General features: G+C 44.6%; 1 protein-coding gene across 3 annotated transcripts in view; it reads right to left on the bottom strand.

The window, feature by feature from the left end:
• SPECC1 (sperm antigen with calponin homology and coiled-coil domains 1) overlaps positions 1 to 22098 on the bottom strand; it is a 272584-nt gene that overhangs the window by 72447 nt on the left and 178039 nt on the right. For all 3 annotated transcript variants that reach the window (XM_028089512.2, XM_088027946.1, XM_028089511.2), the window contains exons 6-10: positions 19405 to 19478; positions 18853 to 19031; positions 6064 to 6209; positions 4941 to 5041; positions 1006 to 1087 (exon numbers count right to left, since the gene is read on the bottom strand). In XM_028089512.2, the coding sequence (XP_027945313.1) occupies positions 1006 to 1087; positions 4941 to 5041; positions 6064 to 6209; positions 18853 to 19031; positions 19405 to 19478 (582 nt within the window). The remainder of the gene's footprint in view (positions 1 to 1005; positions 1088 to 4940; positions 5042 to 6063; positions 6210 to 18852; positions 19032 to 19404; positions 19479 to 22098) is intronic.

The following is a 22098-nucleotide window of genomic DNA, read 5'->3' as shown; positions in this document are numbered from 1 at the left end:
CTGAGGCATATTTTCGGGACAAGCTTACCACTCCACTCATGCCTCTCTGTTCTGACAGGTGAACTGACGGGAAAGGGAGGAAAAGCTAAGGTGAAGGTCAACCCTTCTGCTCACCCCACACCCGGCTGTGTTCGCTCAGCCCCTGGAGCGATCCTCTGAGGGAGACAGCACTATTTCTGTTTCAGAGAGGATGAAACCACAGCCCAGAGAAGCGGAATAACGGGGGCCAAGCTATAAGCCCACCCGTGTGCCCCCCTCTGTAACTGCGGCTTCACATCGGCCAGCAGCACGCAAGGCGCAGGGGTGACAAGGTGACATGGAGGATTGTGGCTTCTAACCACCACGTCATCGTCAGGATCTGGATTTTAAAAATACCCGGAGTAGCAACAGGAGGAGGGCTACATTTAAGGGCAAAGATATCAGCGAAGAGGCATATTTTAGGAATTGTGGAAGCAAGAGACCTTCAGAAGCAGATAAGATTTTTTTCTAAAAATAGTTACTTTTAAAGATGGTAAGATATTCTCTTGAGATCCTGTAAAAAACAAACAAAAAACCTCCCGAAAGCTAGACACTTCTCCCGAACATATTGCACACTGAGAAGTACAGAGGCAGGAAGGAGGATCTAACGTCCAGAACACAAACACACAGAGTCTTAAATGGTTTGAAATAAATGCCATCAACTATTTTTCTAAGCTCGGTTTTGGGTAAAGAAGAAAAGTTAACCTCACAAAATAATGAGTTGAAAGTATTTGCTGTTTTTTGTTTTTCTGTTTTGTTTTGTTTTTCTTTAAGGACTGTATTTATTTCTTTGTCAGAGAGAGAGAGAGAGAGAGCAAGTACAAGCAGGGGGAGCGGCAGGCAGAGGGGGAAGCAGGCTCCCTGCTGAGCAAGGGGCCGGATGCGGGACTCGATCCCAGGACCCTGGGATCATGACCTGAGCCGAAGGCAGATGCTTAACCGACTGAGCCACCCAGGCATCCAATGCGTTTGTGTTTAAGGTATTACCTGAGAGGGGAAGGTCTGGAAGATCCAAACGCTGAGTCACACCTTTGCTGGCCGGCCGAACGCTGCTGTAGGTTGAATGTCTCTAAAAAACCAAAGGGCACACCAGCAGAGGTGAGCTTGTGACACCAGCAACAGCATAAACAAGGTGTGTGTGTGCGCGCATCCACGCAACGGCTCTCAAGCTCATCAGAATCACCAGGGGAAGCTTTTAAAACAACTTATTTATTTGAATAGGTAACAAATGCAGTTGACACAATGCTCAAAAAGGCACAGAAAGGCCATATAGTGAGAAGAGTGTCCCTCTGACTCCCATGACCTGGTTCTTCTCTTTGGGGGTAATCATTAGTAGTCAGCTTTGTGAGTACCTTCCTGGAAAATTCTACGTATATTCAAGGGGGTGTGTAAAAATACTGATTTTTAATGGCCAACAGGTATATATGGAAAGACGCTCAACTTCACTCATCATCGGGGAAATGCAAATGAAAAACTACAACGAGATACCACCTGGCACCTGTTAGGAGGGTCATTATTTAAAAAGAGAGAGAGAAAGAGAGAGAGAGGGAAAACAAGTGTGGGCAAAAACGTGGAAAAATTGGAATTTTTGTGCCCTGTTGGCAGGACTAGAAAATGTTGCATCCACAATGGAAAACAGTAGGCAGGTTCCTCAAAAAATTAAAAACAGAGCTCCTGTATGATCCAGCCGTCCCACTTCTGGGTATACCCAAAACAACCGAAGACAGAATCTAGAAAAGATTTTTGCATGCAGCATTAGGCCCAAAAGCCAAGTGGTGGGCACAACCTTCACGTCCACGGACCAATGATTTGGATAAACAAAATGTGGTCTGTACACACAATGGAATATCATTCAGCCTTAAAAAGAAGGAAATCCGGTCACACGTGCTACAATGTGAACAAACCTGGGCGGACGGTATCTGTTATGCTGGGAGGGACCGTGTCTGTGGCGGTGGGAGCCTAAAGTGGATGCTAAATTTTGACAGAAGCCGCAGTTCTAGGCAAGCCCTTAGAGAAAGACTTGGCAGAAATAGAAGTCCCTTTCATGGGCCAACTTTTAGATGTTCTGGGAACCTTTCCTGGAAGCGCAGTGGAGACCAGAGTTCTCCCTGTATTCAATTCCTTTCTGCGGGAACGAGCCAGAGTGATTTCCGGTATTTGCAAGCTAATGGTGATACGCTCTCCTGTGGGAAGAGCCCCTTAAAAGTGGGTGAAAATCCACAGAAGGGATTTCACTGTATTGTTTTTGCAATCCCAAACAACCTACATGCCCATCAACAGAGGAGTGGTTAAACAGATCACACTACACATTCCATAGCCTTTAAGAACGCGTTATTCTCCAAACACTGACATCTCAAGATGTCTCTGATATATTCCTTCATTCTTTCAACATCTACCGAGCTTCTCTGTGATAGAACTGTGTGCCAGCCACTGTTCCAGACAAGAGATATAACAGCAAGCAAAAATAGATAAAAATCCCTGCCCTCTCTGTGCTGGGTGTAGAGCCTTCTTAAGATTCTCTCTCTCTCTCCCTCTACCCCCCTACCCCCTGCTCACATGCGCACACATGTACCCACTCCCTCTGTCTTAAGAAAAAAAAAAAATCCCTGCCCTCAGGGATTACATTCCAATGACAAAGTGAAATGAGTCAGTGTCTGAACAACGTGCAGTGTAATCCAATTTATAAAACTTTCTCCTCCTCCCTACACACACACACACATTTTTATACTGAAGAAAAACATCTAGAAGGATACACAACAAGCCATAAACAGTGGTTATTTTGGGGCTACGGAGCATGGGAGATTTTTTAACTCATTCTCTCTTTTTTTTTTAAGATTTTATTTATTTATTTGAGAGAGAGAGAGAGAGAGAGATGGTAAGAAGACAGCATGAGCAAGGAGGACATGGGGCTCGATCCCAGGACCCTGGGAGCATGACCTGAGCCGAAGGCAGACGCTTAACCAACTGAGCCACCCAGGCGCCTCTAACTCACTCTCTTTTACGTTGATTAGGTCAGTGTAACATTAATCTAATGCTAATAGAGGTCAGAATGACGGCTACTTTAAGGGATTACCCACTGGGTGGTGGCATGAGGGGGCCTTCTGAGCCGATGAAAATGCTTTACCTTGGTGTTGGCTACACGGGTGTGTGTGTACGGAAACATTCAAGCTGTATACACGGAAGAGGCGTGTGCTTTACTTTATACATGAATTATAGTGGTGGTGTGTACCTGCGCATAAGGGCCAATTGTTAAATCTTCAGGAATTTTGCAAGCTAGTTTTCAACACGGCCACTATTAAAATTAAACTATGTTAAAAGCAAAAGTACTAAATACTCAAAATGCTTCCTATTTATTATACTTCACACTATGATTGGGGTTATTTACACCCACTCCACCTGTAGTCTAGAAAGACCATGTGATACACATCTCTTCTTAACTCCATGTTCACTGATGTCAGGGGGCTAGCTTGATGCTGACAATGATGGGAATATTTGCACCATGGAAACTGGCCAACATCACAAACCCGGGCTCCCCCCGCACCCCCACCCCCGGCAAGGAGCCAGTTGTTAAACATTTTGTCAGCAACCTAGTGTGTCTAGCTCAATGAAAATAAGTCAAAATGAAGCATGGTCTGTTTCAGTTTCATTTAATAAACTTGATGATTATTATAAAATAAGTAATTGTTTTACTTGGTTTTACATATGAAGTGGCACAAAATATCTTCCAGGGCAAAAAAGTAAAAACAAGAAGAATTTAAAAGATCCCAAACAACATACATGGCTACTAAGGACACCAAAAGAGGGTACTTGTGAATGATGCTGCCCTTGGTTCAGCAGGAGCTGCTGAATGTTACTAATAACACTGAAAGTCGTGGTCTTAGAAAACGCCAAGAGGGGTGACTGGCTGGCTCAGTCCGTGGAGCGTGTGACTCTTGATCTTGGGGTTGTGAGTGCCCATGTTGGGTGCAAAATATTTTTATTTACTTAAAAATAAAATTTATAAAAAAAAAAGAAAAAGAAAGAGAAAAAATGCCAAGAGGTCAAGAAGCTCTGATCTAGAACCTTCCGAAGATGGTAAAGGTGACACAGATTGCAACCAGTGAACTCTAAGAATTTATAAATTGTAAACATTTTCTCTCTCTGGGGTGCTTTAGGAAACCAAACCAAACCAAACCAAACACTTCTTTGAGAAATATATCTAGTTCAATATCGACTTCTGGTAAAAATTATAATCTTCAACTGAAAACTTTAAATGTATCTTCTGGGGGACAAAATGTCCTTAACAAATCGTATGAGACTTATGGTGTCTCTCTCACACCTTTATTTAGCCTCAAAATTGTAATTTTTTAATTTTTTAAAAGATTTTATTTATTTATTAGAGAGCGAGCGAGAGAGAAACAGCATGAGAGGGGGGAGGGTCAGAGGGAGAAGCAGGCTCCCCGCTGAGCTGGGAGCCCGATGTGGGGCTCAATCCCAGGACTCCGGGATCAGGACCTAAGCTGAAGGCAGTCGCTTAACCAACTGAGCCACCCAGGTGCCCTAAAATTGTAATTTTTAAAAAGATTTTATTTATTTATTTGAGAGAGAGAGAACACAAGCGGGGGGGGAGGGGCAGAGGTAGAGGGAGAAGCAGGCTCCCTGCTGAGCAGGGAGACCGACGTGGGACTTGATCCCAGGACCCTGGGATCATGACCTGAGCCGAAGGCAGACACGCAACCGACTGAGCCACCTAGGCACCCCACAAAATTGTAATTTTTAACAGAAGTTTATTATTATTCTACGCTTATTAAAAATGATGTTCAACGTGCCTCAAAAAATAGACCAAGTGGTTTTCGCTTCCCCTCTGCTGCCTGAGCATTAGACAGCATCACGGTTCCACATGGCCTGGACCACCACCCACATACCCAAGGCCCTCAAAATACCTGCATTGGGGAGACAGCAGCGGCGGGAGTGGTCCTCACGGGAATCCCACTCAGGGGACTTCTGGGGGCTTTATGGACAGAAATATTCTGTCCGGCTCCACCTGCCAAGAAAAGAGATGGGAACATTTCTATGTTGTTCCAGTTCCAAATAGCAAAGAGTAGCTCCTGATTTGCTACTACAAAAGTATCGACTAAATGGGGGTTGGTCTTAGAGGTGGGACACACGGGGGACAAGAAAACACATGTGAGGAGGCATCTATGGCAAGAAGGAACAGGAAAGTTCTTGCACAAACCATTATTGTTAACTCACTTCCCATCTTCACGGGCTGAATGTAGTCACTGGGCCTTCGCATCTTTTAATATTCGTGGTCTCATCTTAATCTAACTGAGCTGCGAACCATTTTAGCGAAGATAACCAGGTACATCCTAGCATCAGCTTTGACTCCAGTCTCTCTATACAACAGGCATAACTGTTGTGCTCGAGAGAAGAAATATATTGCTATTTTGGACAGATGCGTATTCGGTTTCTCTTATTTACTACATTTGTGTGTGTATAGACATGCATTTTTCTCATATATGTAGTTAACAGTGAAGGAAGGTGAACGGTGGGCCAGAGAGACGTTTCTAGAAAAAGCTGCGAATGTTCAAGATTAGGAATGACAGATCAGGACAGGTGTTCACACACAAGACCACGCAGAGAAAGGTCTAACAGGGGAGGGGAGGAAGGCTGGGGGTCCAACGAGACAAGCCAACTACACAAAAAGACAGTGAGGAGTCTGGCTCATACGTAACACAATCTCCTCTTTCTCTGCACCTCTTCCGTTCCTTTTCTGCCTCTGTGTCCATTAAACTCAGGTTACTACCACTTCCCTCTCAGCGCCTCATGAGAATGAGCTGGGCCAACCAGAGGCTTCATTTCCTAGGAAACTGAGGAACTGTGCAACTGAGTCTGTGCAGTTGGCTGTGGGCAGGTCTCTTGGACACACCGGCTCCATGTGGAACGATCCAGGCAGAGCCCTTGTGGTTGCATCCACTCGGGGCCAGTGGGGAGTAGAAACAGGCTTGATACGTGGGGCCACGGTCTGAATGTGACTTTTGCTCATGAGACGGAAGGATGAAATACCTGGCCGTCCCAAGTCAAATGACTTGATGAGGGACTTAACGGTGGTCGTGGATTCTGAAGGTGTTGGAGACGTTCTGTTCACGTAGACGCCATGCCACCGGCCGGGAGCCTCGACCTCGGGCGGCTCTGACTCTTCGTTCACAGGTCTGCGTGGTAAAGAGCACATCCAATTGAAAAGGTGGAGGATGGTCCCATGGGGGGGGGGGGGCGTGGAGGAAGAGACACAGATGAAAACAGAACCAAGGTGGAGAAGACAAATCTGGAAGGAGGATCCCAAATTTCAAATCCTGTTTTCTGTATCAGGTCTGCCTCTCCAGGAAATAATACAGGTCTTGCTCTCAATTTTTATCAGAGACGTTTCCTTGGGAATGGCCAGTAATAGTATTTTTAGAGACAGAGGGACTTGACATTAGCTCTAAACAAAAAGGATCTTAATTCGACTCTGCATAGTGTAAAAAAATAAATAAATACAAATGTTATTTATCATAAACATGTAGCTATATTGTCCACGGTGGATACAACGGATTGGCTTCTCAGAGGGTATATTTCAACCCCCATTTGGGACACAGAGGTTGGGAAGATGTCATCTCAGGACTCCCCTGTACCTAGGAGCTCAGATTTAGATTCTACCCATCAGAAAGATGAGGACAAGACCTGGATCGGGACCCGAGTCAAGGGCAGGGGGGCAGGGCACAGGGCATTTCCTGTTGGTAACCAAGGGGGTAGCTTTCCAGCCGGGCAGCTGGCGTCCTGATTTTGAGACTCCCCCCACCCCGACTGCCAGTTCTGTATTGTGGCTTTGGGAGTTGCTCCTGGAAACTCAGCCTAGAGTCTGCTTCTTCAGCCCTCCCAACAACCCAGCAAGCTGCTGAAGGCCTTTCTGCTTGAGCCAACCAGATAGTGATCCGCTATGTGCAACAGAATCCCGAACTTGGACATAATTTGCCCTCAGAGAGGGAACCATAATAGTCCCTTTAGTAAACTCTGCAATGCTGCGGGAGGCGAAGCTTCTAGTCTCACCCAAACATTCTTGATAAGCTCTTCCTACAGATTCTAACTTCGAGCACAGACTCATGAGAGAGTCTTTTAAAGACTGATCAACTGGGGCGCCTGGGTGGCTCAGTTGGTTAAGCAACTGCCTTCGGCTCAGGGCATGATCCTGGAGTCCCAGGATCGAGTCCCACATCAGGCTCCCCGCTCAGCAGGGAGTCTGCTTCTCCCTCTGCCCCTCCCCCCTCTCATGTGCTCTCTCTCTCTCATTCTCTCTCTCAAATAAATAAATAAAATCTTAAAAAAAAAAAAGACTGATCAACTGATTCAGTCCTCTCATGCATGGCCTCCTCATCCGGGACACGTTAGCATGTCATTTAACCTCCCTGTGAACGGAACCAAGGCAAGATCTCCCAGTCTTCTGATTTCTGAGGCACTGCTCTTTCCACTATAGCAAACTGTCACCAGCTGTTTTGCAAGAAGATGACTAATTTATGAGAATGGCTCAAACAGAGTATTCCTGGCAGTGTATCTTAATAAGGTCAGAGGAAGTTTAAAATATTTATTTACTGATCTTTTGGGATCAGTTCTCATAAGCTTCGGTTAGGGGTTTATTTGTCCTTAGTTCTCGAAGCTTCCTTCTGTTGCTCTGTGATCAATTTGAACAGAAAACGTTTAAGTGAAGCAGAACTTAAGCCACACCTTTGTCTCCACAGCCCTTCTTTGGAGTGAAAACAAAGAAAACAAAAAACCAAGACACTGATGACTTCTTTGAAAAAAAAAAAAATCAGGAATTTCAGAAAATTTTTTAATTGAATGAGTTGGGTTTTTTTGTATTTTCCCCGGTGTGTTATGCAGTATAAAATCAGGTGTGGAAGATGCAGAAGGAGAATGAAATCAGGTCAGGTATAAGCAGGGAGAAAAAAAAAAATCTCCAATTTCCGAACCGGCCATTCCAAGGAAGGTCGGAAACAAAGTGGGCCACCTTCTCACCAGTCCATTTAAAGGACCAGCTACCAAGGGCTTTGCAGAAACTCCGGGCACCCTTCAAAGGGAGATCTTGTCTAAAAATTCGTTTTCGTCTCATTCCTTGATAATTTAATGAAAGTAATTCTACATCCGCTCAAGTGTTTCCTTCAATTGCCTAAATTTCTCTGTGATTCCATATATCAAATGATAAACAGGAGTCCTATGGACTCCGTAAAAACCTAGCAAGGTGGTAAGAGCCAATTCCCAGTCCTCCTGCCTTTAGATATCCAAAGACCATATTTCAACGGATCAGTCTGCTTGGCTAGAACAGGAAGTCAGTTTGAGAAAACTCTGCAAGTTGTTTAAGATCAGAGAAGCTGCTGAACTAAACACCCCCCATGTTGTAACAGGGACGTGCGTGTGTATCCGTGTGTGTTGGGGGGGGGCGGGTAAGGGGATTTACAAAACAAAGCCTGAATTGAAGAACCATAGAAAGAAATGAAGTATTACATTTTCTCTGGTCCGAGGAAGAATAAGACTCTGTATTCTATAAAGGACATTAAGAGGGCGCCTGGGTGGCTCAGTTGGTTAAGCGACTGCCTTCGGCTCAGGTCATGATCCTGGAGTCCCGGGATCGAGTCCCACATCGGGCTCCCTGCTCAGCAGGGAGTCTGCTTCTCCCTCTGACCCTCTTCCCTCTCGTGCTCTCTATTTCTCATTCTCTCTCTCTCAAATAAATAAATAAAATCTTTAAAAAAAATCCTATAAAAAATAAAGGACATTAAGAAATGTTAAGTAGATAGCCAGGTGTATGGCAGCAAACTCATTAAATACAGGAAAACCTTCAAGGTACCACTACTGGTTAAGGATCTGTTCTGTGTTAGCGATTGCCTCCTAAAGACAGATGTTAGACTCGAAGGTTCAATCTGTAAAACAAAAATCACACATATATAGAGTCAAGGTGAGCCTCGAAAATGCCCTGAATCACCCAGAAGTATAGCTTCCATGGTTTTGAAGGTACAACTGCACACAAAACATACCAGCTTTCAACAAGCCTAGTGCATTTGGTTTCCCTATAGCATCGAACCAGACCCTCTTTCTTTTGGGGCATCTCAGATGACACCGCCACCACGTGCTCAGGGGCCATGTTGAAGACAACCCAAGTAAGGCATGTTTCTATCTGCTTCCAGAATGTAAAGCTATGGTAACAATGGATAATTTTCACACCAAAAAAAAAAAAACAAAAAAAACCCACGTGTATAACTCCATAGTAAGTACCATGTGTCTTTTAAAAAACAAAGAAAATTATCTAATTTAATTTTCAAAAAAGAAAAAAAACCACCTCTGTAAGTTATCATCCCTTATTTTAGATGAAAAATTTGACAAGGTCACTTGGATTGTAAACAGCAAATCTGGGACTCAACTCCAGCTCTGTTTGACCATGCCCTTCTCAGATTTTCTGTAACGCCTGGGTGTCCTGTGAGGCATACCAGGCCTATCTAAAAAAATAATACTGACGGTCTTTCTTCTTAAAAATTATTTTAACACATATTTTTAAAAATACTATCAGTATTTCATTGCTCTTATTTTTATGCAATAATCTGCTCTTAGGAAGTAGCAACACATACTTGAGAATGACGGGCAGTTGGAAGCAAGGACCATGTCTTATGCTCACTGTTGGTCTACCTTATCTATCTTTTGTTATAATTTAAATGTATATATGCACGTGTGTCTGCAGTTATCTTTTATTTTAAAAATGTTATCGAATCTCCCGAATTCACTGGTCTCCTTGTTTGGTTACAGAACGGTCTTCAAACGGTGTGGGTTTTCCACAGCACCTACTTCATCATACAGGATACCTGGCGGTGGTGTCTATTTTGATCCAAGGATATGTGAGCTCTTGTACATACTCAAAGTATTCAGAAGTTAACTACCTCCGGGAAATGTCACATTACAACTGCTACCTTCCCAACCGGCAGATCCGTATCCATAAAGAAGGTCAGTCATGTCGATCACGTGTTTGCAAGGGCTCCTTCCTGAAAAACCGAATCAAGCCCAGCTCCAGGCCCTTCCCAGTGATGGAGAGATTTCTCACCTAGGACTCCCTCCACCCACCCTGCTTTCGGACCATAAGCCTAACGACCTGAAGTTCTGTTCCTTGTACGTCCTGTCTCTGTGCCCTTGCTCATTGTATGCCCTTAACCTGGAATGCAACTTTCTCAAAATATTTCTTACTGTTACGCATGAAACGAATCTAAGAGAACTGTAGCTCTCGAGTGAGAAAGAAATTAGTTAAGTATTCTGTCTCTCAGGTATCCGTGTTTTTCCGAACTTTGTTTTCGAATTTCATGTTCAAAATAAACATAAAACAAACAGGGTAAGACAGCAGTTGGAACACAAGCATCTTCGTTTCCAAATCCCAGCAGTAAGAATCATAAAAATCCTGCGTGAGCGCTGGAAGCTACAGGAAGAGATCATCTACGTGGCTCAGACTTTGAGGAATTTCTGCTACACAGAGAATAAGTGGGGGGGGGGGGTGGAAAGTAAATACTAAGGCTTTATCCCCAATTCCCTTTCAAAGAAAATGAAGACGTGGGGAAACTCCAGTGAGGTCCCCTCTTTAGAGGGCCAGGGCTGTGAGCAGTGGGGGAAGCCCTGGGCAGGCAGAGCATTCTTCCTGCAAGGGCTCCGTGACGTTAAGATGGGACTGTCCGAGGAGGCCAGAGATGGTTTATCCTAGTAAAAGGACAGTGGCAAAAAGGGGCAGATTAAGAAGAGCCACAGGACATCCCTAGAAGAGACAATGGCCAAGCAAAACTACGCCAGAATGCTGGATCCCACGTTCCAGTTTCTCCAGGTGAGGAAATGGACACAGATGAATTTCACCCACGAGGGCCCTCTCCTTCCTCAGAATTCCATTTGAGCTTCTGTGTCTCTGATATGTAACATAAATTTACCTGAAAGAGCCTCCCTTCTGGTTTAAGATTTTAAGAGCAGTCATCGAAAGTGGGTACGGATCCAGGCAGAACCTGTAGACATGGATCCTGGGCAAATGTCAGGTCCTGACCCATTCACCCATTTAAGCAAGAATAAGGGATGGACAAGTATTGGCTCTGCCCCAATACGTGCCCTGACCTACGATTATATTCCATAATATAAAATGAAGAGAAGAACTGCACTCAAGGGACAGTAGACGTTTATACATTTATGACAGGAAACAGAATTATACGCTTGATAGCATCTGCCTTGAGAATACAATAAAATTCAAGAACAGAGGAAAATATATGAAATATAAGGAAGAAGTATATGAAATATAAGAGAAAATATATGAAAGGCCGAGTCTACAAAGTGATATCAGCAATCTAATAATCCCATTAGAGTATTTTAAAGCAGAACCAGCTCAAGAGAAAAAGAAATGAGGGCATCCTGGGAAAGTCTCTCTGAATATAGAGGAAATAAATAATGTAAACACGGGATTTCGATTCGGTGGGCAGAGGACGGTTTTGATCATAAATGGTGCTGGCATGACTGGATGTCCAACTGGGAGAAGACCCATACGTCACATCAGACTAAACAAAGAAAGGCAAATCAAACATCTGACAGAGAGAGAAACAGATAAAGAAAATGTGACAGCTTATCTTTCTGTAAGATGAGGGTAGGGGAAATCTTAAACAAAAACAAAAAACCCAGACACGGTAAGGGAAAATACTAATGTACTGCATAACAATATAAAATTTTCCATGAGAACGATGGTAAAGCCAAAAGACCCATAATATACTGGGATAAACACACATTCCTAAGAAGATGCTGATTTATAAACGGATAAGAGAAAAACAATCAGCCTGTGAAAAAATAAGCAAAAGTGTCAAACGAGCAATTCTCAAAAGAGGAAAAGCAAATGGTTAACATATAAAAATTTCCCCGGGAAAATGCAAATTTAAAGTACTAATGCGATAGCATTTTTTGCTTATCCTATCGGCAAAAATTAAGATTAATATTATCTGTATCTGCTAAGGCTGTGTATAGACAGGTACTCTCATCAAGAATAAAATGTCACAAGTCTTGGGCAAAAAAATCTGGCAAATCTATTAAAATCAAAACTGCAGATCCTCCAAGGTAGCAATCATACTTTTAGGAACCCATCCTATGAAAATAAAAACACACCTATAAGGCTATGTGACTAAGGATTGCTATTATGCCATTATTGGGAAAGAAAAAGAAAAACCAGAAAATACAACCTTGATGTTCCCCACTATGACAATGTTTGAATATTCTAGGGCACATCCATCCTCTGGGGACACCATGTAGCTATTAAAGTGAGTTAAATTTGGGGCGCCTGAGGGGGCTCAGTCAGTTAAGTGTCTGACTCTTGATCTCGGCTCAGGTCTTGAGCTCAGGGGTTGTGAGTTCAGGCCCTGCACTGGGCTCCATGCTGGGCATGGAGCCTACTCAAAATAAAATAAAATGATAAAAAGATAAAAAATAAAATGAGTTAAACTCATAAATATCGACGTGGAACGATGCCCGTGATACATTGTTGATGTCTTTTATAAATTTTATAAAAAATATAAAAATGAACCCTTTGTATTTGTATGAGTAGAGGGGGAGGTAAAGAAAAACAAGACACACGGTCAACACTGATTACCTTACAGGGTGGTACTAGAGAGGGAAAAGATGAGTATTTTTCACTATACGCCTCCATTTTGTTACCAGGATACCTAAATATTCATAACTAAGAAGAAATCTAATATATCAAATCACCAAGTGATCAATTTATTTTTACAGTTCAACAAGGTAAGCCTGGACTTCAAATTCCATGTACTAGATTGGGAAACACTGGCATTCTGCTTCAACAATTTAGGCAAAATTAGTTATTTTTGCTCCTTGCCCTCTTGTTCCAATAATGAAATCATTTTTAAAATTACATTCATAAGTAAAATCAGCCTGCTGTCTACAACTTGTATTGAAAGTCCGGCTTGCTTCTGGCTCAAATTCTAGTTATCGGACATGGCCTTCGGGTTCTGAAACCACCTGCGCTAGAAACCCGAGGACAAATGGACATGAAGGCCCTGCAAACACGTGGCCGGTGATTACAAATCACACAACAGACTCTTCTGAATAATAACATATTTATTTAGCACTCCATGAATGCTTAATGTATAAAAGTATTCAACGGTACCCAGACTAAAGACAGCTCGAAATACGGGGTTGCCAAGCACAGCTGTGCATCTGAAGCTGAGGTGATTTTGTTTATATTGGAAAACGCCTGGCAAGTGAATGTGGTATATCATTCTAAGAACATCTCAATCTGAGGTAAAGATCTCCCAGTAGATAAACTGGACGGATGCCAGCGAGCGTCTAAGCTATTTTCAAGGAGGAGGCATCGACCTCTCTTCTACCACCAGGCGAAATTTTTCTAGGGATTCCGGGCTCTCCAGCTGGACAGACCAAACTGTGCTCCTGAGTGAAAGCGCCTTCCTGTTCCTCAGGTCCTCCCACCAGACGGGGGCTCCTGTCTAGCCCTGGGGACACGTAGCGGAGACCCGCCCCCGTCTGGACTGCACGGTGGCTCCTCGAGTGAGGACGGTGGCTGCTGAATTAGGTGCAGATCTTCACAAACCCTGTACTTCCCAAGTTTAACATCCCACTCTGAATTCTGGATCACTCTGAATCATCCACTTCCAGATCGAAAGTCTTTCAGTTTCCGGGTTAAGTTTTATTCCTGAGGCATTTGTTGTAGTTGTTCCTTAATTTTTAGTCAGATTCCCAAGGGCACTGCCACCATGTGAACGGACTGGGTCAACTACATCCTGTTTGATCAGCCAAACATTGATCTGTGTTGAGCCCAACAGACTCTGGAAATCAAACCCCAACTGAGGGGTAGCTTGTTTCCAATGAGGTCATGAAGTCAGACCCCAGGCTGAAAGGGCTCGTTCGAGGCTTGATATAAAGGAAGCAGAACTTGCTAGCTTCTTCAGAGTGAGACACGACACAGACGGCTTCCTATTTTGCCATAAGTAGTGTTAATTCCAAGATTATCGGACACCATGTTCAGGAGGAAGCACAGAAATAAACTCCAAAAAGTAAGACACAGGCATGGGTCGCATGCACCAGCAACCCATGCTCTGCATTTGTTCCGTCCTCTGCTCTCTCTGCACACCCTAGTTGCATATTAAAAAGTTTCACAACGTGCTTGTACTGTTTTTTTTTTCCAGAACAACTTCATCTTATGCTCCAAATAAAAGACTGCCGAATCTTCTGAGAAAAAGGGGGAAGGAAGGAAGAAAAAAAAAAAAAAGAGGGAAGGATCATCTTTGATCGTGCAATGAGTTGATTCCAAAATGTAGAAAAAAGGTAGAGACTTGGTCGCCATGACTCTGTGTGAAACAGTGGCGGTTATAAGGAGACAATCTGGCTCTTTGTAAAGAGGTAATTTCTCCCCCACATTATTCCCCCTTTCATATAGTAATGGCTGTATTCTCCCATCATGGCAAGGGCTGGGCTGTCTTTCTTCCAGAAAATGCTCTGCTAGCTGACAGAGACCATGGAGCTGTGAAAACAGAAATGGAGGGGGGAAAGGCTCATAAAGGAGTTACTTGAGGCAACATGATCTCAGGCTACAAACAGAAGATTTAACAGGTGCCACTGACCCACAGGGAAGAGCTAGTATCTGGAATAGGACCAACGTGTTTTAATTCCTACTCCTCTTTCTTTTTTTTTTTTTTGGAAGTCAAAGGTCTTTGGACAGAGAAAACATGCCAAAGACTTCAGAACACCACTACTGGGCCCCTCTCCCTAGACCTCCTCCAACAGACGACATGTTGGGGAAGTAGAGACGGCCAGGATGCACAAAATCGGGTGCCTCTGTAATTTACAGAGTGGCTAGAGCTTCCCTCTACTGTCCTACAGTCAAGGCCAAAGAAAACAAAACAAAACAAAACCAACCCAGAAAAAAGGATTTGTTTCAGTAGGGAGGCTTAGGAGTCCTAAAGGCCTCGGGGAAGCTCATGTCCACGCTTTGCAAAGCAACTCTGTGAAGATGGGGGTTGGGGGTGCAGGGCAGCAGACCCAGCTCATCGCGATTCCGGGCTATGTGTCCAATGCCGGTGACGTGGATGCGAGCTATGAAAACAGAAGGCGTGGAAGACTTGTGCTGGCAGTCCAGAGGGCCAGTGTCAGGGGCCCCCGAGGCTTGGATTAGGAACTCCCCCCGAGGACTGGTCCCCTTCTGGCAGGGCTAGGGAGGCTGTATCAAAGTTATCTGCAACAAGAGAGCTGGAAAAGGTATCTCAGTGACCCCGAGCATCTACACCACCGGTTCCCACACTCGGAGGCCTTTCAGTGACAGCTCTAGGACCCGCGGTTGTGACGCACAACAGCTGTAAGGACACAGAGTGGCACAGGCAGGCGACTGACATTAGGGCAGGATACATTGTGCACACAGAGTTAGAGCCGATTCCAGAAGAGTCTGGCAGTGATGCGCCACCATGCTGCTCACTTCAGAGGTGACGATGCAGGAACCAGTGGAAGAAGCTAGACACGTTCTGAATCTCAGACCTTCTGCTTAGAAGTCCCTACCGCTAATTAGGCACCGACGTTTAAGTGGTTTTTTTAACCATCTTTTTTTTTAAGATGTTTTCCGTGGATGTTTATTGGTGTCAGAGGATGAACGGTAAAAATCGAGTTAAGTCACCCTAAAAATAATGGTCTTTAGTGTTTCAGAGTAAGAGAAAAAAGGTATATGGTCTTCCCTGTTACTGTTCGAGAAGCCCATGTCATGCACTGCTGGTCAACAATGTCCTTCGTGTGGCCCCATCAAGTCACTGAGGGGAACTGCATGTGTGTGTTCTCTGTATCTGGAGGCCAGGCCCCAGGTCTCAACTTTTCAGGAAAAAAGGCTTGATGTTTTAATTTCGATGGAAGTTTGAATTGCAATGGCTTGCTCTCAATGGCTCAAGAGTAGAAGAGGCCAGAGTCGAAAAAGTTATTCATTATCCTTTCATCCCTTAGTTTGTAAGTGTCCAGCAAAAACAGATCACTTCCAGGTGCCTAAAAACTATATTGGCTTGTTCAAATTTCCGGAAGAAAAACAGGAGGTCCACAGCCCAGCTAAAATGTAGAGATGCCACTGTGTCCAGGAGGTTCCAAGGACCGCACTGGACAGATGGTACGGTTGGCATGTGAGTTCCTCACTCCCCCATTGGAGAAAGGCCAGCTGACCAACTAGTCTCAGGGAAGAGTGGAGCTTACAGGGATCTTCAATCACGACCCACTCTCATCTCCTTGGAGGGAGGGAGCAGCTAGGTCTGGGAAGGAAATCTTGCCAGTTGGTGGCAAAGACAAGACTAGAGCCTCGTTTCCCCATTACTCTTCATATCCGTTATTCTGACTCCAAAATAAAAATCCTTTTGAAGACATAGTAAGACTAAAGATTGCTAGCGAGCTGGTTCTTAGAATTTTCTAAAATCCTACTTGCCTGACTTACATCCCCTCAAATGCACGTATATGCAAAGTGAAAATGCGAATCTGTTAATCCCATGTTAGGATCAAGGTGCTTTTCAAATGCTCTTACCTTCTCTTGGTTGTACTTGGAGGACCTCATCAGAGAATTTTCTGCAAGTTCTTTGGCTATGGCTGAACCAAGAATGCCTTTTGAGTTCTCATGAAATGACTGTCAAAGTCAAATCAAAGTCAGTTTCAGTCGAGAACCCATTCGGCCAGGATGGAAACACTATGTCGCTTTAGGACCTTTGAGGGTGTGGGTTGGTTTCAAGTCTTGCTCAGGGGGCAGGTTCAGGATGTAGCTGAGCCAGCAGCGAGTAACTTTCAGAGTCAACTCTTTAGAAGGGGCAATCTGCAGAATCAGGGTGGACACTGGGTCTGGCTGCTGTCTGAAACCCTGCCCAACGCAATGACAGGCCCCAAACCCACTGACGCCTGTGGGGTTTCAATCAGATGCCGTGTTCTGGGCTGGTGTCAGCCCTACGATTTTGAAATGTTTTGTGATAAGGGATTAAACTGCTGGATTTGGGTGGCAGGTTTGCAAATCACCAGAAAAATCATAGGAGAAATGTACTGTGTGTGTAAAAAAAATAAGGTGACCCTATGTTTGATGATGTAGAATATCGTACATGGATCCTAATCGTCAAGATTTGTGCGGAGATTTCCTACGGTATCAGAGTTCAAGTTGTATGATCTGGCCTGTATCTTAGAGTCCAGGTAAGAAATGCAGCAGCTTGTACAATAACTACATGAACTCGAGACTCGTCTCTTACCATTTATCTTTACAATAACATATGTACGAAGCAATGCAAGTTATGATCTGGTTCCTCTTCCAAAGACACACATCATAAAAGCAAGACAAGTGGACAAATTAAACAGAAGCACAAAAGCAAACGAGGGGACTCATGATCCCTTCAACAGGGGACATTCTCAAGTCTAACCTTGCGATTCCCCTTCCTCCTTAACTTAAAATACACACGCTTTGGTGGCCAGAGGGTAGAGGTGTGACTATAAAACAACGATCTTGACTTTCAAGAGTGAATCATGGAACTAGCTACACACATCTTAATCTGAATCCTTCTCTACAGCCTGTTTTTAAGCAGGCTCCATGCCCAACGTGGAGCCCAATGCGGGGCTTGAACTCACTGCCCCGGGATTAAGACATGAGCTGGGATCAAGAGTCGGACGCCTAACTGAGCCACCGAGGCACCCCTACAGCCCGTTTCATATAAAACTCATAAACAAAGGAAGGAGGGACTGACTGAAGTGAGTTTGGTGAGAATCAACACAGAATTCTGAGAAGAAATCTACTTCTTCTAATGTCACGAAACTCATGATAATACATCAGACCCAGAGGCTCAGAGTCTAGCCAATGAACAACCCTCCTGATCCTGGAAAACTTGTAAAGAGGGCCAACTACACAAATCAGCATTCAGAACCTACTAAATCTGATTTTAAAATACTATGTTTCATATTTGAAAGACATCTGAAAATTCAAAATAATTTCCTAATATCCAAGAATCTCTTAGGGAGAGTTATTCCGGACTGGGGAATGGGAACCCTGCATTCGTTAAGGCCTGAAGTACTGTTTGTCTTCTCGTCTGTGAACCCTTCAAATCTCAAATAATAATGAACTTTGAGCTCACTTTAGCAATACCTTCCTCTGAAACCTCGCTGTTAGGAAGAGCTTTCTGGAACAACACACCATGTGATTTCCCTCCCTCGGCACAGAAAAGGAAAGTCACGTGTCAGCCAGATGTATGTTTTCCATGCTCATCCTTTTTAATAAGGTGAGCTAGTTCAAGGGCTCTTGGAGGCAGCCCCCAGGCGTTGCCAAGAGAGAAGCATGTCCCTGGGCCGTGAGGAGTGGGCCCTTTCTCTGGTGGCAAATCCCCCAGGAGTGAGTCAGTCTTGCCCATGGCATGAGAGGGACCCGCGCAAGGTGTTGCCACGGCCCGTGGAAGTGTGTACTCCCCTGCAACTTATAAACACCAAGATGGAAGGAGCATCCTAGGCATACTTCTGTTTTTTTTTAAATGTAGGAGGACACTTGGCTAAAACTTTTGCACATAGGTGAGTGAGGAGTTTTCTCACTGCCTCAGGCCAGAGAACGGCAGCGGCCCGGCCCTGAATGGACGATTCCCGGTCGTGTGGCGGTGGCAGGAGTGGCCAAGTAAGCTTAGGAGAGAAATAAAAGATTGTGCACAGAGAGACAGAGAAGCGCCACGTCTCTAGACGGCAAAGGCTCATGCATGGTGAGTAAGGGAGAAGCCAAGCATGGTGCGGGTGCCCGCAGACTCACAAACGCGGGGCTCTGTTGTGACCGACCTGCCGTGGCTCTGCATGTCCCCCAGCTCCTTCTGCAGCCTGGCGTTCTTCTCCTCCTCCTCCAGCAACCTCCTCTTCACGGTACGCAGCTCCTGCTGAGCCTCACACTTGATGTCGTTGGCCACCACCACCGCTGTCTGCAGGTCCGCCTGGAACCGCCTCCATTCCTCTGTCTCCTCCTGAAAATGCCAGAAGCCACGCCTGCGTCAGAGGCCAGCCGGGGCCCGTGTGTGGGCAAGGGCCCCAAAGTCCCCCATGTCAAGGCAGCCCTTAGTGAGCCTGCTTCAGTGCTGTCCCACCACTGGGAAAAGGCCCGGCCCGGCTGGGAAGGACACTCTCGTGCTATCAGCGTTTCCTGAAATTGAGAGGCTGCTTTGATTTTGTTTCCTTGCCAACACTACTCTGTGGTTCCGGGGCCCACGGGAAGGTACTGAGAAAGCAGGCTACAAGAGTCAACAGGGTCTTCTTCGAAAGGTTCCAAACCGAAGGCGGGGACGCGCTTAGTAAAATGACAGAGAAGGCTCCCTGTTCCCTGCTGTAGCCGTATCTCACCTTTATCTGCTTAGTCAGAGTCTTCAGCTGCCTTTCCAGGTCTGACTTCTGTTCCTCCAGCTTCATCACGTTGCCTGGAAATAAACAAGTCAGACAGGAGTTGGAAAAGGCGCCAGACTCTTGGGAGAAAGTAAGTGAGGTAGTGAGGGAGCAGCTCCAGGTTTCAAATCCATCCCTTCTGCTATAAATTCCATCCTCAGCACCCTGAAACCTGGCAGCTGGAAACTGGAGGTTCTTCCAACACAGAAAATGGGATGGTTTGGGGAATAAGTGGTGTTGAGTTAGGTTATACTCTCAGATGGAACAGTCAGGCAGCACTATGGGAAGAGGTCTGAATAGTCACTCGTATTGATTAACACCCACTCCTGGCCCCCCTGGTGGTCGCATGTTACGGTCCTGAATGTCCTTTATCGCTGTGAGGTAGAGGGCTTTTGTATAACAGAGAATATGACTGGTTATTACTACGGTGGCTTTTAGACCAGGTGCTAGAGTCGTGGTTTTTAACTGTAGTTAAACCAGAGAACCACCTGGGAAGCCTCTCAAAAGCACACCTGTTCAAAGCCCCAGACTGTGACCCACAGAGCAGGAACACCCACGGGAAGACAGGATCTTGGGTGGGTGCATTTCAACAGCTCCAAAGGTGACCTGAGCGCTCTCCCTAATTAAGAATATCCTCAGTCCTCTTCTCTCTGTGCCTCTGATTCTTCCATGTTGCTACCAGAGTCATCTCAATTTAAACCGGATCACGTCCATTACCTGCTTAAAAATCTTCAGTGGTTCTTTATGATTCGTTCCAGGGCAGTAGCTGTCTATTAAGGATATGAATCAGAATTATCAGAGAAGCTTCAAAGAGCATAAACGACACACAGTCGGGTCCCACCCCAACCATTCTCATTCAGCACGTGGGGCCTGAGAATCTGCGTTTGGGGTCGATGCGGCAGAACAAGAAATCACTCCTTCACTTCTTTTTACTTTTCCGTCCATTTCTCTCGAGGATCCTATAGGGAGGAGTGACTGGTCTCAGGCTGGGTTTGTGTGTCCCTGGGCCTCCTAGTGAAAAGACATCTTAGTACTACCTTAACACCCTGGACAGAAGTTGAAAAGCTTCTCAAAAGACAGCCAGTCTATGTTATTTTCAATCTTGGATATGTTAGGGTACAACCGTAGGGAATGGTGTGGTATCTGCTCTGGACATTTAATTATAAGCTGGCTTTCTTGGTGGGGTTGTGCTTGACTTTTAAGGATTTGGGGACAACACAACCAAATTCTCATGAGCAATATATCACAGAGACAAAGCAAAACCGGACTTCTCTTCTTTGACTTTATATGCTCTTCAAGTATGGTGCTGTTTGGGAATATACACTGTCAATGGTGGTGGGTTTTAGTTATCTTCTCAGGCGTAATTACTGAGAACTATCTAAATGATGCTGACACTGAATGCTGATGTTCTGTAATTCTGCTGCGTATCACATCCAGTGAAGGATGGAACTCTGGTGCTAACCAAGCAATCAAGGTGTGGAATATACAGTCAACTCTCATTATTTGTGGCAGTTACATAAAGTTGCCATGCACGCCGAATTCGCAAATACTGAACTTTGCTCCTACGGGCAATACAGGGTTCGGTTCCTGCAAGCCTCGGATCACAATATTTTTATTAAAGGAGACACTACTTGTGTTATACAGGTTCGTTTGCCAGTGTCCTTGTAAAAAACAAACAAACAAACAAACAAACAAAAAAACAAGCCTGTCCCATCAGTGCTGGAAACCTGCTTACCCACATAACCCTTTTCCTGCATAACACTCAGTAAGTATTTTAAAAATTCTTCAGCAGCCTCCTGATAGAAAGAACCTGCCTCGCCTGAAAGTTTTTACCTTTTCTCATGCTGTGATGCCTTCCAAGCCTCAAAAGCCATCCAGCACCGGCTCAGAAGGGTGTAATGCTTTCCTAACCCTGGGAAACATGACTGTAAAATTCTCTGGTTTTTAGTTGCACAATAATGTAGTCCGCTTTTTTTTTTTTTTTTTAAGCCAGACACCATCTTGTGAATCCGCAAATATAGCTGCTTTTCAATCTTTTCCACATCTTCGTCACATGCCACAGATTTTACTTCAGCATTTTCCAGAGTGGTGAATTTCATCTTTCTCTGGAAGTTTTCGTTAACATTGAACTCACAGCCAACAGTGCTAAAACTCGTGCTTGAATAAAGCTCATCTAACACTTATTTTCTCCATTAGGCACATCCCGGCTTTCTAGCCATAGGGACCCCAGACGGCATTTCAGGACTACATTTAGGTGCCACTCTACACAGGGAAATAGCCAAAAAAAAAGGACAAAAATAATTGGGGAGACTAAAATTTTTTGCCGCGCTCTCTGCGCATGTCTGCAAATGATATGAGAAGTGCCGTGTTGATTTGGGGGTTACAAATAAATTCTGGCAAGCAGGTGAATTCCCAGATATGGCTTCCACAAATAATGAGGATGGGCTGAACAAGTCGGGGAACTTTTCAGGCAACCAACCAACTATGCTATTTTTAGCAATGGTGAGTGTCACCAAAAGCTCTGTGCATTAATTCCTTTGTGACAAAAGCAAAACACATTAGAAGTGATAATTTGATAAAGCTTATTTGGACAAAGCAGGCAATGTTTAATCCCTTCTAATGTCTTTCCCTATTCAAAGCGAACAACGAGTTCAT

This window comes from Eumetopias jubatus, unplaced genomic scaffold, assembly GCF_037043125.1.
Source record: "Eumetopias jubatus isolate StellerSeaLion01/CBP00866 unplaced genomic scaffold, mEumJub1_p1.0 scaffold_10, whole genome shotgun sequence".
NCBI classification, from domain to species: Eukaryota; Metazoa; Chordata; class Mammalia; order Carnivora; family Otariidae; genus Eumetopias; species Eumetopias jubatus.
Note: the sequence above shows the minus strand (reverse complement) of the source record. Positions and strands in the feature narration are given on the sequence as shown.